The following is a 19,242-nucleotide window of genomic DNA, read 5'->3' on the forward strand; positions in this document are numbered from 1 at the left end:
AAATATACAAATATACAAATATACAAAAAATATTAACAGGAAACAGATTATAAACAGTACTTTATTGGTGAGGAAAAAAGTTCAGATTCATTATCTGGTTTGGTTATATTGGCATATTGAAAATAGATTTTGAGAGATTACACAAAAGTTAGAGGTAAAACTGGAAACTTCTTTAAAAAAGCCATTTACTGAAAAAAAAAACAAGGCCAATGTGCTAAATTCCAACAAAATATGAAACTACTATCAGAGAAAGAGAAATTTTACTCACCATCTAGAATTCCTCATGAAATCTTTTTTCATCTTCAAACTGCATTCATTCCTTCTGCGACTAATAATATTATCATACAATTACAATAATGTTAATATTCCACCTGCTTAACAAATGTCTATGTCTGTAAAATTCTGCTGAACGCTCCTCTGTCCATCTGCTCTCTGTGCTGTAGGCAGTCACCTCATTTGTTTTCTCATTGTGTCCAGATGGACTTTGGTCTTGCTCTGTTTGTTTTCCCACAATTAAAAAAAATCTCAGTGGACAGTTAGTGAAAGTGATTTTCTTCAGCAATACACAGAAAAAGAGCCGGGGTCTGTGGAATTCATTTAGATCTGTTTGCTGACACATTTTATTACACATGATGTGTTTTACTAAGCGACAATGGCATGCTTCAACTTCATGAACGTTGTATATTACTTGAGTCTACTATATTAAGTATTGAAAATTGATTTCAGATTGTCGTCTTTGTTGGTATACTTTCACATGAATGCTTGGATTGGAGTACAAATGAGAGGAGAGTAAACACTGGCTGTGTTTCTTTAAAGCTTTGACACCTGGTTGTGACATTCCCAATAGGCCCCCCTCCTCTGTTGGTCATCATGGCATAAGACACATGGCTGGATGAGTGTGAGTCTGTTTAAGTATTCAGACTGGTCACAAAGAGGGGTCAGAGGTCTGTGCACTCTCTGGAGCTCAGACAAACACAGTAGCAAAGTGGGCCTCCTGTCTGAGCCCAAAGAATACAGCAGCAACCCCATGAGCTTTGGGGGCCTTCAGTCTCGGCTCTATAGCTCATCCAAATCAGAAAATCTCAATCAGTAGGCTAATATTTTATTTGGGCTGAAGAATCACCACCGTGTGTGTACATATTACATGTTTCCACATTGCAAATCAGTGGGGACACTGATACACTTTGTGGGAACATAGAAGAGATTTTTTTATTGCCATTTGCACATTATATTACAGGTCCCTTGGAATTCATAGTCAGTTTCTCAGAGTTAGCTTTGGAAAGAAATGGCAACCGATAAAAGTAAAGCAGCAATTTCTGCAAATGTACGTGTCCACTTATATTTGTGAGAAACATACATTTAGAAACAATGAATGTACGTGTCCTTCTGCAGCCCTTCACAACATACAAGGGTGTTAAAGTAAACTAACTCAGGAGCACCACAGGGGGTAGTCATTGTCTGTTGGCAGCTTTGAGCCTTTCCCTCTCTCTCTTTCTCTATCCCTTCCCTCCTCTCCCTCTATCAAGCTTTACACATTTACGAATAACAATTTTTAAGAAAATGGAATCTGACAATGATGTTTTTATTAATATCAGGTTTCCAAAATGGGTTTTTTTGAGATGTGACAATACAGATGAAAGACTGTTGACTCACAGACTATAACTGAAAAATTGTGTGTGTGTGTCTGAAGAGCACTGTGAAGATTCCAATTCTGCCAGATGAATGAAAAACAATAATAGAGAAACAGTGTCGGACTGTAATAATAACATACACACAGTAATAGATAAGAATAAAAGCCAACAAAAACGGGTATATACAGAAACTATACTTTACACAGAGGCTTTATACACAATTGAAATGGGTCAAAGGTGGGACGATGTAACATTTCATGACTACAGATGTCAGAAAAATTGGTGTGTAGTCATTGTGGCTACTGACGGTAACTCTTTGAGACAGAAATAAGAGTGGCTGACTTCAGAAAAGATGGAATGGTAGCTTGTGTCATGGACAGGTTGAATATCCTGAGAGCTGGTTAGGGGAGGAGGCCAGGGGGTCAGAGGATGGAGTGTGACAGAGAGGGAGGGAAGGCGAAGGAACAAGACAGCAAGGGACAGATGATCCAGCAACACGGAAAGTAAGATTCAAAATCCATATTTACCAATTAAACCTTTCCTGCTATCTATGTTAGCAAATAGGGAATAATTTGTCAATTCAGTGTTTTCATGAGGCAAACAAAAGCATGCTTTTGTTTATATGTGTTATGTTGACATTTATATATTGCCCTTTATTTCTTCATTCTGCCTGTTACCCGAATCTCTGGCTTTAAGTATAAGTTTCAACAGTGTGATCCAACTAATGCCTGTTGTCACTATTGGTAGTTAATATCTGTGAAGTAGGACTCCCATCGAGGTCTTTCCTCGGTCACCTGTCACAGCCAGCTACGTGGCTCTCTAGAGCACTTAAACATTACTGTGTTTCCAAGACCACCAGCTAAATTAAGGTTGAGGTTTAACAAGGCTGAGTAAGAATCACAGCAACAATAAGTAGTGCATAGTGCAAATCTTTTTTTATCTCCTTACTTCTTGCTGACATTCTGAGGGAATATTTGTCAATGTCTTTGAGATTATCTTGGTGTAGGATGTTCTTCCAGTGAAGGACTGTGGGAACAGCTAATGCATCTGCCAAATGACTTAAACAAGATGGGCGTAGTACTGTCCAGGTAAGGAATTTCTTTTTTTTTTATTACTGAAAAATATGTTAAATCAACATAACTCGCCATGTTTTGTATCCTATAACTATATGTACAATCTTTTTAGATGTTCCAATTATTTTGTGCAACTGTGCCACTGTTTATTTGTCAGAGTTAATAACAGTTGTAGAGTAGCCTCCAGAGAGCCTGTCAACACCTTCCAGACAGTGAGAAGTATTTCTGACAGAGAAGTTAACAGTACGGACAGTGACCATTCCTCCATCATACCTATCCAGAGTAAAGGTAATGGGTGCATTTGTACTTCATACTCTCTCTGTTTTTACACACACAAAAATGTATGCACACAGACTTACACACATACAGACACTCTGTATTCTTTGTATTTATGGGTGCAAGCAGTGTGTGAGCCGGAGGAGGTCCTAATTCCTGCTCTTCCAGAAGCAGTTTGTGTAGAGCGAGGCTATATCACCCCACAGCAAGCGTACAACCTGCTGAATGCCGAGGAAGGACAGCCCGCATTACATGATCCATACTACATGCTCATCCTGGACTGTCGCAACGCAGAGAGGTGAGTACTGTATGGATGCACCAGGGCTCTTCAGATGCAGAAGCTCTGTCATATATGGAGAAACTGTATGAGTAGAGGGTGAGGACCACAGCTATAGAGTGAAATGTAATCCATCCAGGCATAGTCTGGCGTCAAAGGTTACAAGTTTCAAGTCAATACATCTATTTCAACAAAAAATGAAACATGAATTTCACAAGGACAGGATTTAGCTCAGGATTTTGTTACCTTGTGTAATAATTGCTCAATTTGGACAAATACTGGAAGGAGCATATTTTTCCCAGTCAAACTGTTTGGGATAAGTTCACATTCTAAAGGATAAGTCTGAGCCTGGTGTACAATATATTCCTTTGAGCCAATTGTCTCAATTAAGCTCCAAAAAGGATTTGAAATACAACAATGGGCAACACCATTGCATTGGATAACAAACATCATAACAAACATGGATGCTATAATTTGTCCTCTCCTGCTGCCAGAGATGCTTGCTAGAGCACCAAATACATATTAATCAGCTACTGAAAACCATCCCAAATCTTTTTATTGAGTTAGCTTACATGTAAAAAAATATATTTGTTGACTATCACCAGTCTCATACTGTAAGAAAGCTTCTTTAGAAGATTATTCTGTAAAGTTGCCTTTGGTGTTGCGGTGTATTTTTAATTACATGATGAATTAATGTGTGCATTATAAGGTACAAGGACAGCCACGTAGTGACAGCTCGAGCTGCTGTGACGGTGATCCACCCTGAGCTGGGCTGTCTCATCAGCTGCATAGAGCTGCAGAAGTATTCAATAATACTGCTATATGCAGAGGAAGGATCCAGTCCAGGTCAGGAAGCTATCATCATGCAATCACACAAGCAGACGTGCACAAATGCAACAACACGAGTTAGCATTAATCCAACACCACCATGTTTCAGTTATACTAGTAGCATGTTCATGTAGGTGACAGTATCACTCTGCTAGCACTTTGACCATACACTAATCAGCTGGGTAGATGGTTGTAGAATTTGGGACAAACATTTCTGTCCTGCTTTGGACAAATCTTCAGCAATGTCATTATACCATCATTATTTTTGGTTTATGACTTACAACCTGCTAAACTAATGACACTCCCATTAGCCACAGTTTACTACTATGTGTTTAATCTAACATGAACATGACTTGGCATGAATCATTGCTTCTGTTTAGCATGAACTTAACATTATTGTAGTGAGCATGGTAGCATATTGATATTGGCATTTTGCGAAATATACAAACTCGTGAGGCTGCTAAGATTTCTGCAGACAAGTCCTGTTGAAATCTACCTGGGTATCTTACTGTACTGATTTTCTGTTTTCAGTAGGCAGTGTGAAGGCCAGAACAGACTCCCCAGACCTCCACCACTGCTTCTTCCAGCTCAGTGGTCTGGGAATGGACCCAGTCATCCTGTTGGGTGGATTCTCAGCCTTTAAAGTCATTTACCCTTTCCTGTGCACACCACTCATGGTTCTGCTTGAACCTGAACGGCACACCCTCACCATCTACCCCTCAGAGATCCTGGAAGGAGCTCTGTACCAGGGCTCTGCCTCCCAGGCCTCTAACTACCGTATCATCAAAAACCTACACATCACACATGTGGTCAACGCCACTGCCAACTACCCTGACGCATTCCCCAACACACTGTGCTACTTGCGGCTGCGTCTGAGTGATGACGCCCAGCAGGATTTGGTGGAGGCACTGCCACTGGCATCCAGGTTTATCAATACAGCACTGAAGGCCGAGCCAGCTGGCCGGGTTCTGGTCCACTGCAGTATGGGCAGGAGTCGGAGCTCAGCACTAACACTGGCCTTCCTCATGGAGCACCAGCGCTGGTCACTGCTTCATTCACTGCGCTGGCTGAAGGAGAGGAGGGCATGCACAGCACCCAATGTGAACTTCTTGCGTCAGCTGCTGACCTATGAAGAGCAACTGTTTGGGAGAAGACTTACCTGCTTAGACGACATCCGGCGATGACTGGAGTAAGAATGGGAATGGAAAGGAGAACATAAAAGAGGATATGCTGGATTTTTATTTTTATTTATTTATTTATTTTTTGGTACAATTCCCACTGAGTAATTTTCCCCCCACAGTTTACAATAAGAAAACGTGTAAAATAAGATGAGACTGGGCAAAAAGAGACGTATTCTGTACGACAGGAAAGACTCTCATAGACTGGATAGGAGAACTTTACCACAAGTTTGAAAAGCTTAACTCCGCCACCAAACCCCAAGGTAATCATACAGATGTTTAATTTTGTGACCTCTGTATGATAATACAATCACGGTTAAGACATTTTGCTTGGAGATAGTTGATAGAGCATGTACAATAATAAAGTGTATTTATTACACTTTATATTAGGATGGAGTCTTTTCTGGTGTTGATGGTATTCTACACTCTCTCAGCCACAAATGTTTATATGGGATATTCAGATGTATGCAATTAAAACACCTGGAAATATAAGTTAGTTTGACAGCCCCACCACCACACACACACACACACACACACACACACACACACACACACACACACACAGTTAGTTGTTAGCTCCACCCGGCTGGACACACTTTCCAAATGGGAGCTGGGAATTTTCTGGAATGTGGTGTAAGTGAGAGGAGGAAGGACTGTGGATGATCAGGCTGGCACCCTTCATCTTGAATAAGAATAGTTGGGATGTGATATGAACTACACGCTTTGTCAACTGAGACTACGAAACCCAGAAATGTTAGTTACGAAAAAAAAAGCATTGCCTTTGCAACACGTGGCAAAACGGTGATTCCTACTTTTGCTGGATATAGTTAATATAATCCTTTACTGTCATTATTATAAGTATTAAGACTGTAAGACGTGTTTACAGTTAAAGCTGTAAAAGGTTTTACTGCGGGTCAATCCAACGACAGACACCTCCCACCCCCCGCCTCCCAAAATAAAAAAATCCAGTAGTAGGAGCCTGTCTGCATGTGAGAATCTGCACGTAGCATTCACATTCAGACTTGTAGAAATCCAGCTGTAACCAGCAGATGGCCATCAGTGCACCGTAACATCCCGAACAGGACGAACCGTCCGAGTGACCCGGTGTTCATCCGTGACTTCACCGGCTCCTCTGCACATCAGACCCCGGACGACGCGTCGGCCGCTGGGACACATCTCCGCCGGTTCACTGGCTCCTCTCTTTCCTTTAGGTAAATATTGACCCCCCGAACCGTATAACATGAACTAAGCTCACATTTTACAATCTCTACAATCTTTCTGTCATTTCATGTAGCTATCGTATCAACCCTGAAAGCTTTTTTTTCCCTTCACCAACTGCCCCTCGGTCTCCATCCGTTGGTTAGCCAGCTAGCTGAAAAACTAGCTAAACTTGGATGAAACTTTGGAAAAATTGGGACAATTCTGGCCAAAACGAGCCTGGGCTGATAAAAGGAGAGACAGACTTAGCAAAAACAAGTTATAGCAAGGCGAATGCAGCCGGAAAGGGGAAATAAGTTTTGTTTTTTGTTTATTTTTCCGATGTGAAACCAGCGTTAATGTTGACATTCCGATGGAAAGCAGCGTGGGATGCTGCTGCAGGCAGTCTGCTCTGCTGCATGCATGCATGCCTGCATGCTGAATATGTCTTTATTCTGTACAGTAACAGCCATTAAATCATTATATGTCCCTGCATCGGATGGGAGGAGGGGGGGGGGGGGGGTGTTAAAAGCTAATCATCCCTCTACACTTTATTTATGTATATGTAAGCTGATTACTTCAAGGCTCCCTCCAAACTTGAGCTTTGTTTTTGCTTCCATTGGGGGATCAACAAACAGAACCAGTAGCCCCTCGGAGCTCCAGCTCCTCTGTGAATGGGGTTTAATGGGTATAACAGCACAGGCAGACTCCATTGGGCGCTCCGCACTCCTCACATGAATTCGCCGGCGGGGAGGGGCGAAGACGTGGCAGTCCTCTTCCATCCACATCCTGTGCTGTTAGACTCCGCAGCTTCAGTTCCAGCACAGGCACACACACACACACACCAAAAACAAAAAACCCTTGGAGAAGATAGTTGTGATGAAGGCAGTTTTTCTTTAGTGTGAGGAAAAGTCTCCCGTGTGTTCAAAACTGTCAGTAACTGTTGGAATTAATTGAGAACTATACTACATACTACAGATACACACACATACTGCAGTAAAGTCATTCATTTTTTCATTACAGTAGGAGTGTTATTTTATTCATTTTTCCTTTACCATTTTTTTCACCAGGTTTCCTGCAGCCTGTAGATGCTTTTGACATTATTTATTTTCCATGACTTCTAGGACATGTCTGACTTTGTGTTTTTTTTTTTGTTTTTTTTTTCTTTTCCAAATTAAAGCGCAAAGTTCACGCAGACATTCATTGTTTTGCATCTAGAGCTTGTTTTCCTTTTATATAAATTTTCAAAGAAGTTGAAATCAGTTGCAGATGAGGTAGAAATACCATTAAATAATAACAGTATTTCCACTTCCTCTTACATTTAAAATCTTACTTATTTGAGCAGTAGGAGCACAGTGATAGATTTTCATTTCACTCCATTAGTGTGAAGGTGTAATGTGAAAAAGCATCTACTAATGAACATGTTCAAACAGGATATTTAAAACCAGTTTGCACATAGTTTGAAAGGTCAGAAAAAAACTTTCAGGCAAATTTCATCTGAATGTGTCTACTGTATTGTGTCTTTATAGCTGAAGTGGGGGGGGGTGGCAGGTGTTTTCAAAAGGTCTATGTACAAGCAGTAATGTTTTGTGGTTTTGAAATGCCACATACGTTTGCACATGGCAACTTTCACTACCATTCACTTATGTGTGGCTTGACACATGGATCTATATTATAGCAGTCATCACTTAAAGCTTTAATCTTGACATTACACTTCTACAGTATTATAGCAACAGAAACACAGTAGCTGTCTCCCTGTCATTACAATAATTATACTCCACTTTTTATTCTGGTGGAAATCTAAGTGGCAACAGCACATTATGGTAAGCTGTACTGCGTGGCACTACAGATTCTGGTAATACAATATTGTTGGTGAAGGATAACTACATTTTCCTTTATTGTTTCAATTTTAACATATTTGGATTTGAATGTAATTTGCTTGAGTTCTGACAGATTTACTTTGCTCTTTGCTGACCTAATTTTGGAAGTATTTTAAGTCATTCTCATAAATTTGCTGAATGCTTGTTTTTGTGGCAAAGACAAAACCTGCCTGAGCCTGTTTTTGGCTGACACATGCCTCAGCACAGTTACACAGTTCATGCGTGTTTTGTAATGTTTGTATTACCATCATTTTACCTGCACTTTTCCATACTTTTCATTATACAGGGCAGAAATGTTTTCAATCTGTGTTCTTAGACTTCTCTTACTTTGTAAGAGGTCCAAAAAGATTCACAAACAATAGAGAAAAGATGTACTGTTAAGAAGGAACAATTTGGTTTGGTTAACAATATGGATTTCCAGAACATTTTACAGTTAAATGAGCTCCAGTCAACCAATAACTCTATATTTGCCATCCTTGGTAGACTCATTGTGCCTTTTTATGAGATAATTTGTCTGCTTTGGTCTTTGTTATGTCTAACTTAGAAATAATTTTGCTTAAGTGCACAAACAGCATGATTCTGTCTCTGGTAAAGCAAAGTCTAGCTAGGGAGAAAGGCAAAACTAAAGAGATGTTGTGCTCACTTTATCCAACATCTGTTGTATATAAACACTTAAATCTATGATAACACCAGAGATAATACTTTCTCTGCTGAACTGGTGACAAACCCTGTATCCCTACTTGTGTAACATTCCCCTGAGAAAGAGAGTAAATTTCAAGGCCAGTGTGAGCAACTTTGTACGTGTTGTTTAATTTTGTTGAAATAATTTAATTCCAACAAATTCCTTTAAATCTCCTTTGGGTTGTGTTCCATTAAACTTTTTTGTGACAGTATGCTGCAGAGAAACTCAGTAAGGTTTTACTTTTTCAGTCCCATATGCTTGTTTGTTAGAATGCTGCAGTATCCCAAAAACAAGAACAAAATTTAAGTCAGATGGAAAGGAAGGAGTGATTTATTTAAGATATCGAGCTGGATTCTCCATGCATGAAGTTTAACCGTGTGTTCCTGTTGGTCAGTCTGTATATGGATGGAAAGATCATAGTGCCACTCCTCACAGTCAAGAAGGCCAGTGGTAGTTCATGGCTGTGCCAATACCAAAACCAAACCGGACACATTTGCAGCCACCACAGACTTATATTTGGTTTTGTGTGGTGGATAGGAGGCTACACTGGGGATTAAGCAAATTCCCCACATTTTTAGTTCAACGCTTTGATTATTTGTTTGGCTTCACCTTTTGTTGAAATGTGTGTTTTAGTTTCTTATGCTACGTATGTTTTTTGAATGATCAATTCTCCTTTATCATTAAAAACTAATCTTATCAAAATGTGTCCATCCAGAAAATGGCTGGCAAGACTTCTGCTGACTGAACATAAACTCTTTCCAGAAATAAAGACCCAGTTATCCTGGAGAAGTCACAGACTTAACTGACAGCAGCTTCCACAGGGAATTTTCCACAAAAGGATGAAAAACAATGCAAACTGACCAAATTCAGTTTTTAGATAAACCCAACCTTAACTGGAGCTAAGAACCAGGTTAGTAATCCAGCAGGAGAAGCACTGTAGTCTGTGAAGGAAGACAATACATAGGACCTGGGAGATTTCAGTCAAGGTTTAGAGGAATAAAACTTGAAAAAGGAGCTTCTAAAATCATTTTACAGTGAAACAGCTTAAAGTTGTAAATTCTGGCCATGGTATGTGTCTGACATGACAGTCAAGGCAGTTCTGTGATTTTAGTCTTGATGACATAATTTTGAAACATGCATGACTGAAATTTCATTAACCTGCGACGTTAACATGCAATTTTTCTTTTTCTTCTGTCAGGATGGATCTACTGTGTTGGTGCTTATTCTTTATGAGCTGTCTGCAAACGCTCTCAGCCCACAATGACTTCTTCACCTCCATCGGTAAAGTCACCAAGCAACATATCTTCTAAAAACTGATCCATCAGCTGACATCGAAGTTTATGTTTTCCTAGACATATTGAAACTAATAGTGATGTATCAGTGAGGCTTTGTGTGAGTTATCAATGCAGAATTGATTGCATAGTTATTCTGATTTGTGTTCCTCAGGCCAGATGACCGATTTGTTATACACAGAAAAAGACCTTGTAACCTCTTTAAAGGATTACATCAGAGCTGAGGAGAACAAGCTTGAGCGGGTCAAACGGTGAGTTTGTACTCACAGTTACACATATAGACACAATCATAGACCTAGCTGCTGGCCAGCTTAATGGTAATCATGATTATTATTTTTTATTTTTGCCTGTATGTTCAATTATGAACATTGCATCTAAATCTATACCTTCTTTGGGATAGGTGGGCTGATAAATTAGACTTGCTGACAGCCACAGCTACTCAAGACCCAGAGGGCTTCCTGGGACACCCTGTGAATGCCTTCAAACTGATGAAGAGACTGAATACAGAGTGGGGGGACCTGGAGAGCCTCGTTCTCAGTGACACCACTGATGGTACAGATCAAGGGAAACCAGATAAAATCATTAAGTTAATCAATAAATCATTATGCTGTAACTGTCTCTATACATTTTCTATCTTTTTCTTCCTTCTTGCTCAGGATTTATTTCTAACCTGACCATCCAGAGACAGTACTTCCCGACAGATGAGGACCAGACTGGGGCTGCTAAAGCGCTACTCCGGTTACAAGACACCTACAGACTGGATGCCAACACTATCTCTGTAGGAAACCTACCTGGTAAGGCCCATGAATCAGTGCATACCTCATAGTTGCTACAGATCCTTATGGCATGACAGTTGCAGTAGATAGTGCGCCAGGTAAGGGAGCAAGGGTTTTCTTGGCAACTGTGTGAATGGGATTGTAAGTGTGAGTGATTCTTCTGTCCTGTACTAGGAGTGAAACACAAGAGCCATATGACAGTGGAGGACTGCTACGAGCTGGGGAAAATTGCCTACTCTGAAGCCGATTACTATCACACAGAGCTGTGGATGGCCCAGGCCCTGAAACAACTTGATGAGGGAGAGCAGTCCACTTTCGATAAGGTGACAGTTCTGGACTACCTAAGCTATGCCATCTACCAGCAGGGGGAGATAGAGCGTGCCCTGGGGTTCACCAAGAGGCTACTTGAACTGGGTGAGTCTCTCCAAACTATTATATTGAGTTGAGTTTTTTTTTTTTTTTTGTTTGTTTGTTTTGTTTTTTTTTATTTTATAAAACGTACAAAGCATTTTATATAAATTGAGGTGACATTTTCATTTTGAATTCCAAATTATCCCTCTGAAATTAAGTTGCACAAACATCAGACAGTTTAGAGTAGATGAAGATAATTTGATTTGATCTAAACAGTTGTAGACAGATTGTAATGAAGTTGATACTGTATATTTTCCTGTCATTGTCATTTGCTGGATTTGGTTCCCAGGTGAGATGAATCCTGAAATGAGATTCCTTGAATGTTAGCAGATGGGGATGAGGGTTTAATAGAGCAAAATAAATTTTTTTATATATATATATATATCAGCAATAAAGAGGAAATAGTTGAGGTGATGTAATGGAGTTGAATACTATTTTCTATAGAACTCTGTTATATTTTGTATAAAGCCATGGCTGCATTTGTTCCTGGTTAATTCATCTAACAAATGCTGTAAAATATTTAAATAGCTTATTTCAGAATAATGAAACAACATTTTGAGGCATTTTGGTAGTGACCTTGTTGATTTTTTTTTTTTTTTTTTTTCTTTTCCCAAAAGAACCTATTAGTTGGTTTTTCCTGTTTTTAGTTCTTGTATATCATTTGCATCAGCATATCATGAGGTCATGTTGGAAGTTCAGTCATTTTCATTGCAGGCAGTTTAATTTTCTGATATGTAACTATATATGCTGTAGTTGTCACCATTTGTGATTCCAAATGTCATTTTACATTGCTCAATAATTTTTATATTACAGACCCAGAGCACCAGCGTGCTAAGGGTAACTCAAAATACTTTGAGTTCCAGTTGGAGAAGCAGAGAAAGGCTTTGGAGGTTGAAACCGAAAAACAGAAAGAGCGAGGAAAAAGAGAGACGAGTGAAAAGAAGAAGCCCAAAGAGAAGAAGCCCAAAGAGAAGAACCCCAAGCATCAGATCCCAGAAAGAACAAAGTACCAGATGCTCTGTCGTGGGGAAGGCATAAGAATGGTGAGAAAGACTAAAAGATACATAAAACACAAGTTATAGTTTACAAAATAAACCTCTGTTTCAACTCCTTTGTTCCCTCCTTTCCTTTTGTTAGACCCCTCGAAGGCAGAGCAGACTCTTCTGTCGTTACTATGACAACAATCATCATCCCATGTATGTGTTGGCACCTGTCAAACAGCAAGATGAGTGGGACCGCCCATACATTGTCCGCTACCTTGACATCATCTCAGACAAAGAAACTGAGAGGGTCAAGCAGCTGGCAAAGCCAAGAGTAAGTTGTGTCGCTACTGCCTTATGAACCAGTTTTAGTCATATTGGTCACTACGTTTTTTTTTTTTTTTTTGTGATCTAGTGAATGTTTTCTTAGGCTTTCTGTGACAAGGTGTAATATATTAAGAGGTGAGAGGTCAAAGCTGTGAGGCTGGTTGATGTGATGCTACTATTTTGACAAGCACACAGCCACACACATCTTTGAATGTGTGTGGCTGTGTGTGGGTAAATCGTGTCCCTGGCTTCACAGCTACGCAGGGCCACCATCTCCAACCCCATCACAGGAGTGCTGGAGACAGCTTCATACCGGATCAGCAAAAGGTAAGGCAGAGCCAGGAGTCCCCATAAGTGGAGGTTGTAGGGGAGACTTGAGGGAGGAAGTGAGGTTTTCTCCCCATTTTCCTCTTGAAAACTGATTCAGTTTCTGTTCTGCATTCCCCTCCGTATTTCTCCATCCTTCCAAAGCTTAAGGGCTCTTGAGCTGACGCATATAATCCAACTGAGCACGACCACAACCTTATACAGCATATAAACATGTTAAACTTTGTTTTATAATTTCTTATATATTGTATGCATTTATATATTTATTTCATATATTAAGGGTGTTTTAAAATATTTATATATAGTATCTACATTTTCTTTCAAAAATGACATAGAAAGAAAGAAATGCAGATATTTGGTTCTATGGAAAATGGTTTGGATATGCTTCTGCTCAGGAGTCTATTAAAAAGGTATCACTTAAAGATAAAGAAGTGTTACTTCTTCTGCTAGTTGATATTAACATAGTTGCTTTTTGTAAGCCAGGAGGTGTATCACAGGCAGTCAGTAATTCCCTACTGGTGAAACAGAGATTGGGTCTCCTTGCCTCGTGCAACATCCTCTTTTGGCCCTGCTGAAAAATAACCTTGTCAAATAGTGACCAGATCTGCCTCTTTTCTCTCTCTCTCTCTCTCTCTCTCCTCTTATTTCCACTTATCTTCCTGTGAATCACATTCCATTGTCCTTTTTTCCTTTTCCTTTGTTTTCATTTCTTCGCCCTCCGTGTCCTTGTGGTGTTGGAACTCCTGTAGTTAAGGCGAGCCACGGTGCATGACCCACAAACTGGGAAACTTACTACGGCCCATTACAGAGTCTCCAAGAGGTAAGGGGTCACAGGTCACCAGGGGTGTCACAACACCTTCCCCTCCTTCTCATCCAACTGCATCTTTATCACCACTCCTTGTTCAGCCCTGTATATAGCAAACAATTTGGAATACATTTTTTAATTTTTTTAATTTATCACAGTTCTATCAGAACACGAAACTGAGCTTAAACTAAATGAAACTGGCCTCTGGTCCCTGTTTTTTGGTGTAGGGTAAATTTTCTTTGTGCTTCCAATTTATCAAGCAATCCAGGCATTTCATGGAACTGCAGAGTTTTCACAGCCTGTTTTCTTTCCCCCCTGAAATCCTTTCCAGGACACTAGAAAACTCCCTATTGCATTTTACAGGAATGAATCTTGTGAGAGTCTCCTGTGATTCTTCAACTTCCACATTCCTATCAGCAAGAAAAAAGAAAAGACCAGAATCTGCATGCATATACTGATGATTGATATAAATTTAATTTAGATTCATAACTCATATATCCAGCAACCCACCCTAAAAATAGCAGTCTTTTCTTTGCAGTCTTTTTGGTTTTAAGGCTCTTGGTAATTAATCTGGGTGTATGTGTGTATGGGTGTGGTGTTCCTTTGATGTTTTTTATGTGTACGTGCAAGCTGGCATGTATTTCCAGGTTCAGTGGATGTCTAGTGTTGGAACAGTTGGACAGATGGATGAACTCAAAAGAGTTTGACATGCGCTTGAACTAGCTGTAAGACACATGAGAAAAATATGTGTTGGCTCACGTTTGGTTCAGTGTCCCATCAAAATACAATTTATTATCAACAAATACTCTCAATGGGGAAAAAAGGGCTCATCCTACCATTTCTGTAATACACATACACACATTCCTTCAGACAACTGCAAAAAGTCTCAAAAACACTTCCATTAGGAGGGGGGAGTTGTCTCAAAAATTACCCTAAATTTGAGAGAGTCCTGGATGATGTGTTTTGGAGCTAGAATGACATTTTTATCTGGATAAGCACTAATAATAATAAAAAAACAAGCAAACAATTTAACCAATTTAAATGTTAGAATAGGATATGATGAGTTAGTTTTAGAGGAAGTTTTAATAGTTCACCAAACACCAAGATTTCATTGCCATGATCAGTTAAGAGCTTCTTTTAGACTGGGTGTTGTCAGAGTGAGCATGAGCATTAAGAAGGCACTGTTAGGAGAGTTAAACTATTTTACCATAATCCTCAGCCAATGGGTCTGAAATCACAACAACCCTGTATCCTGAACTGATTGGAGATTCTACATCTTGGGCAAGATCCAATTTTACTTCTTTTTCCCCGCTTCCCCTTTCCATTATCTTATTGCACAACTTAACTTTCCCTTTGAGCTTTTAGTGGCAAGTTTTCTGCATGATACTGTTATTTCCATTCCAAAAGAAACCTTGACTGCCATCTAGTGGAAAAATATGTTACCTCTTGACACCGAGTTTGCCTTCTTTCCCATCTGGTCTGCTCTCCCTCCTGTATTCCAGCGCTTGGCTCACTGGCTATGAAGACCCCATGATTGAAAAGATCAACCAAAGAATTGAAGATCTCACAGGACTTGAAATGGACACTGCAGAAGAGCTGCAGGTAAAACAGAGTAATTGATCCTAGAAAGGCAAAATACGATGGATTGAATCAGCGCTTTTCCAATTTACATTAAAAATGCGTAAATAATATAATTTGTGAGAATTATTTGACTTTCTGATCTCTGTAGGTTGCAAATTATGGTGTTGGAGGACAATACGAACCTCACTTTGACTTTGGAAGAGTAAGACCTTTTTGCACGAGTTAATTTGTAATGATTGTACTCTTAACATGGCATAGAAATTAAAGGTGGCGTTGACCTCTGTCCACAGAAGGATGAGCCAGATGCCTTCAAAGAGCTGGGCACTGGGAACCGTATAGCAACGTGGCTCTTTTATGTGAGTAAACCCTTCCTTATCAGACCCCTACTGTGTGTTCATCTTTAAATTGAGCACACATCGTGGCCAAATTAAGTTAATGCTTCAGCTGTATGAGAAATACACTGCAATAGAAAGTTGTATCCCATCCTTGCCCAAAGTCAGCTGGGATTGGCTCCAATCCCTCCATGACCCTGACAGATAAGCAGTATAGATGATAGATAGATAGATGGATGGATGGTTTGTGTAACTATGATCCAAATGAATAATGTTCCTGCTATAATCATGTATTTAATTAGATCAGTGAGGTGTAGGAAGAAGACCAAACAGAGTATGATATTACCATAGTAACTTTTAGAAAGAAAGATTGTATCCATTGAAAGATTCTGCATAACCCTTGGCTTCACTCTTTCTATGGAAAATCTAACTGACTCTTAAAATAAGGTCCTATCATTGAAATGTCAAAATATTATATAGTTAGCACTACAACATGTATTTTAAACAGTATTGCACATGTACAACATATATAGGCATATAGATATTTATTGACCTGAAAGACAGTTATGTTTATGAAAATCAATCAGATCTTAATTCCAAATTAGAAAGAAGGAATCTCAGTAAATTTGAACCTAAAGCAGTTGATGGTAAATTTTCATTCAATTTCATTCATCTTCAACTGTTTTTTCAGGTTGTGGAAATAAAAATAAGAAGAATAATAAAATTAAATTTAAAAAAGGCCTCAGAAAACCTTCATATAGAAGTCCCATTTTGATAATTGCAACAGCAATACTTAGAACAAAGTTTGTCCTTGGTACTGTTCAGGCTGACACCCTAGTGTTACACATTTAGAGCAGTCTGTTATCTTGGATTATGGGCTGTGCTAGTCTACTGAGACTTCGCCTTTACCAAAGTTAGATAAATTAGGCCTTAGCCTACTGATGCAATAAGGAGGAAATTGCATGCTCAGAATTAATTTTAGTCAAATATCAAATGGATCATAACTACGCAGAAAGCAGTGTGCTTAAAATCAATTATTGTATTTTACATATTAAAGTACAGCATGTGCAAATACTGATCTCACATCACCACTGACTCTCCCAATACTATCATTTATGAGGACCTGCAGGATCTTTTGATTTGACAAATGAATCTTGAACTCTGCCTCTCTGTCTCTGGTGTAGATGAGCGATGTAGCAGCAGGTGGAGCCACAGTATTTCCAGATGTCGGTGCAGCAGTTTGGCCCCAAAAGGTAACAAGAGCGATTATCATCCATCTTAGCAACTCAACTAATTGTTTCAAATTCAAGTGTAGCATACCCACAAAAGTATTAATTAATCTCAAAAATGATTAGACTATTGTTTTTGTGACTCAGTGAGGAATGATACCAATTAGCTGCCACTTTCAACTCATTCACTCTTTATCTTTCTCACACACAATCCTCTAACAGGGTAACAATTCCATGAGAAATAGGATCATTTATTGCAAACAATTGCCTCTTTGTTCATTCTTGTCATAGACAGAATGTTTTTAAAATCCAATACATTTAAACAATTAACACATTGGCAGAATTACACACATATGTAGAGTTTTTCTTTCAGAATATTTCATTTGTCAAAAACCCCTAGAATGAAATTACTAGCCTTTAACTGATTCTGAGATTCCTGGCTATTCCTGGAGGATTTGCACTGCTGCAAACCTATAATCCCTTTTGTTTGTGTGCGTTCCAGGGCACTGCAGTGTTCTGGTACAATTTGTTTGCTAGTGGGGAGGGAGACTACAGCACCCGACATGCAGCTTGTCCAGTGTTGGTGGGCAACAAGTGGGGTAAGTTCATTTTTGTCTAGTTCCTCATCAAACCATCTATAGCAATGGAGTAAATAACTCTTTGGACAACGCAGTGTGTGGCGTTACTGAAAACTATTTAACTGTGTCATGACTAAGAGTCACAAGTTGTCTTAAGTTATGGTACAAGAAGGGAAATCATTTGTCTAAAGTAATCAAAAACCATTTTAAAATATGATAATCTTTTTTTCTGTATTTAGTATCAAACAAATGGATCCATGAACGAGGCCAGGAGTGGCGGCGACCTTGTGGCCTAAGTGAAAATGAATGATGGAAAAAGAAATCTCATCATTTCCCTTCCCCTTTCTCCACTTCCTTGTGACCAAAGAACACTGCTGCAGGGCACAGATGATACATTTGGCTACACAAAGTCCAAATGGCTCGCTGTCTCTCTGCAAACACTCCTGTTTTTCTCACCTGTTGTGCTCTGAGCCCAGAGATTGTTTGGGTTAATGTGGATAGCCTGGACAGTATCAGCAATGCTGTGACTGATAATTTGTTCTTGAGATTGTTGAATGGTTTTGAAAAACACTTGTACCGTCTTTTTCTTCCAGGTTCTTTCTTTGCACTCTGTATTAACTCTGTGATGAGGTAATCCCTCAGTAATCAATGTAGGGATCAGTTTCCTCCCTGCCACCTTAAAAAGACAAGTCATTTTTAAATATCTGTCTAATTCCTTTCATTTTATGAAAATTTGGACTTTGAAATTTTAAGGCATTTTCTCAAACACACCCCCTCAAAAAAACCAAAACAAATTAAGTCACTTTACCATTTCTCAAACTATCTTGTTCAGAGGGACCTTTTACACTAGGTTTTCAGATTTTCTATCTTAACGTGTGCTAAAACTTAACGGCTATGTCAAACAAACAAACAAACAAACAAAAAACAAAAAACAAAAAAAATAAAATACACTCGAGTAGTATTTTAGCGTACTTTGTGCTGGGCTGCCTCAAAGCTATGGTGCTTTTTAAAATCACTTGAATGAGCACATTATCACATACTGTTGAACACAGTGTGTTCAAAAGCACTGGCGTCCCTTCTCTTGGATGAAGACAGTTGCATCTAATACACTCCATAGAGTTTGGTATTACATCTCACAAATTTCAGTTGTCAATTGTTCAAATCACTGATTGTCTAAATCTTGTGTAAGGGCCTTAATACAAAATCGTGTCATTGAATGGAGGAGTGCACTTACAGTGCATTGGTTCTGGCAGTTTTGTGACAGTATCTGTGGTCATCAGTGCTTTTCAGTGTGAGATCACATGGGTTTTTCAAGGAACAAGCATTTTATTTATGTCCCAAGCTTATTGTGTGATTTTGTCTTTTATGAAAATCTAAAATAGTTTTGTTTTTGTTTTTTTTTTTTTCTAAAATAAAGACTGGTTTGTTGATCTGAAGTTAAGGAAAGGTCCTGCTGCAGTTTGTGTTTGTGTGTGTGTGTGTGTGTGTGTGTGTTGGGGGGGGGGGGGTGTTAGGGGAGGGTGTGAGGGCGTCACGTGACTGTCCAGTACTAATGATAACGCCACTTGTTCTTTTGTGGCAA

General features: G+C 39.3%; 2 protein-coding genes across 4 annotated transcripts; both read left to right on the plus strand.

The window, feature by feature from the left end:
- Nucleotides 1-2,060: 2,060 nt before the first annotated feature.
- Nucleotides 2,061-5,269, plus strand: LOC115055798 (serine/threonine/tyrosine-interacting-like protein 1). The gene is made up of 5 exons (XM_029521823.1): nucleotides 2,061-2,134; nucleotides 2,862-2,992; nucleotides 3,110-3,278; nucleotides 3,967-4,103; nucleotides 4,617-5,269. The coding sequence occupies exons 1-5, from the start codon at nucleotides 2,061-2,063 to the stop codon at nucleotides 5,267-5,269; spliced, it is 1,164 nt and encodes a 387-aa protein (XP_029377683.1).
- Nucleotides 5,270-6,243: 974 nt separating this feature from the next.
- p4ha1b (prolyl 4-hydroxylase, alpha polypeptide I b) lies at nucleotides 6,244-19,069 on the plus strand. Of its 3 annotated transcripts, none has more exons than XM_029521330.1 (15): nucleotides 6,244-6,474; nucleotides 10,221-10,303; nucleotides 10,469-10,565; nucleotides 10,715-10,866; nucleotides 10,971-11,108; nucleotides 11,265-11,504; nucleotides 12,315-12,544; nucleotides 12,639-12,815; nucleotides 13,885-13,955; nucleotides 15,443-15,542; nucleotides 15,670-15,723; nucleotides 15,812-15,877; nucleotides 17,038-17,106; nucleotides 17,585-17,681; nucleotides 17,900-19,069. In XM_029521330.1, the coding sequence occupies exons 2-15, from the start codon at nucleotides 10,222-10,224 to the stop codon at nucleotides 17,968-17,970; spliced, it is 1,644 nt and encodes a 547-aa protein (XP_029377190.1). In that variant the 5' UTR covers nucleotides 6,244-6,474; nucleotide 10,221; the 3' UTR covers nucleotides 17,971-19,069. The 3 variants fall into 3 exon arrangements, with proteins under 3 accessions (XP_029377190.1, XP_029377188.1, XP_029377191.1); XM_029521328.1 differs by lacking the exon at nucleotides 13,885-13,955 and adding an exon at nucleotides 13,065-13,135 and having other exon boundaries at nucleotides 17,900-19,067; XM_029521331.1 differs by lacking the exons at nucleotides 6,244-6,474; nucleotides 13,885-13,955 and adding an exon at nucleotides 13,065-13,135 and having other exon boundaries at nucleotides 10,219-10,303; nucleotides 17,900-19,068.
- The last annotated feature ends 173 nt before the right edge of the window (nucleotides 19,070-19,242 follow it).

Source organism: Echeneis naucrates, chromosome 15 (assembly GCF_900963305.1).
Source record: "Echeneis naucrates chromosome 15, fEcheNa1.1, whole genome shotgun sequence".
Lineage (NCBI taxonomy): Eukaryota > Metazoa > Chordata > Actinopteri > Carangiformes > Echeneidae > Echeneis > Echeneis naucrates.

What these genes read in the sequence shown, in the direction of transcription:
- LOC115055798 (XM_029521823.1), top strand. Translation starts at nt 2,061, where the DNA reads ATGGAGTGTGACAGAGAGGGAGGGAAGGCGAAGGAACAAGACAGCAAG. An exon ending in CATACCTATCCAGAGTAAAG is followed by an intron (nt 2,993 to 3,109) that starts GTAATGGGTGCA and finishes GGGTGCAAGCAG; the next exon opens with TGTGTGAGCCGGAGGAGGTC. An exon ending in AGAGGAAGGATCCAGTCCAG is followed by an intron (nt 4,104 to 4,616) that starts GTCAGGAAGCTA and finishes TTCTGTTTTCAG; the next exon opens with TAGGCAGTGTGAAGGCCAGA.
- p4ha1b (XM_029521330.1), top strand. Translation starts at nt 10,222, where the DNA reads ATGGATCTACTGTGTTGGTGCTTATTCTTTATGAGCTGTCTGCAAACG. An exon ending in CAAGAGGCTACTTGAACTGG is followed by an intron (nt 11,505 to 12,314) that starts GTGAGTCTCTCC and finishes TTTATATTACAG; the next exon opens with ACCCAGAGCACCAGCGTGCT. An exon ending in CATTACAGAGTCTCCAAGAG is followed by an intron (nt 13,956 to 15,442) that starts GTAAGGGGTCAC and finishes CCTGTATTCCAG; the next exon opens with CGCTTGGCTCACTGGCTATG.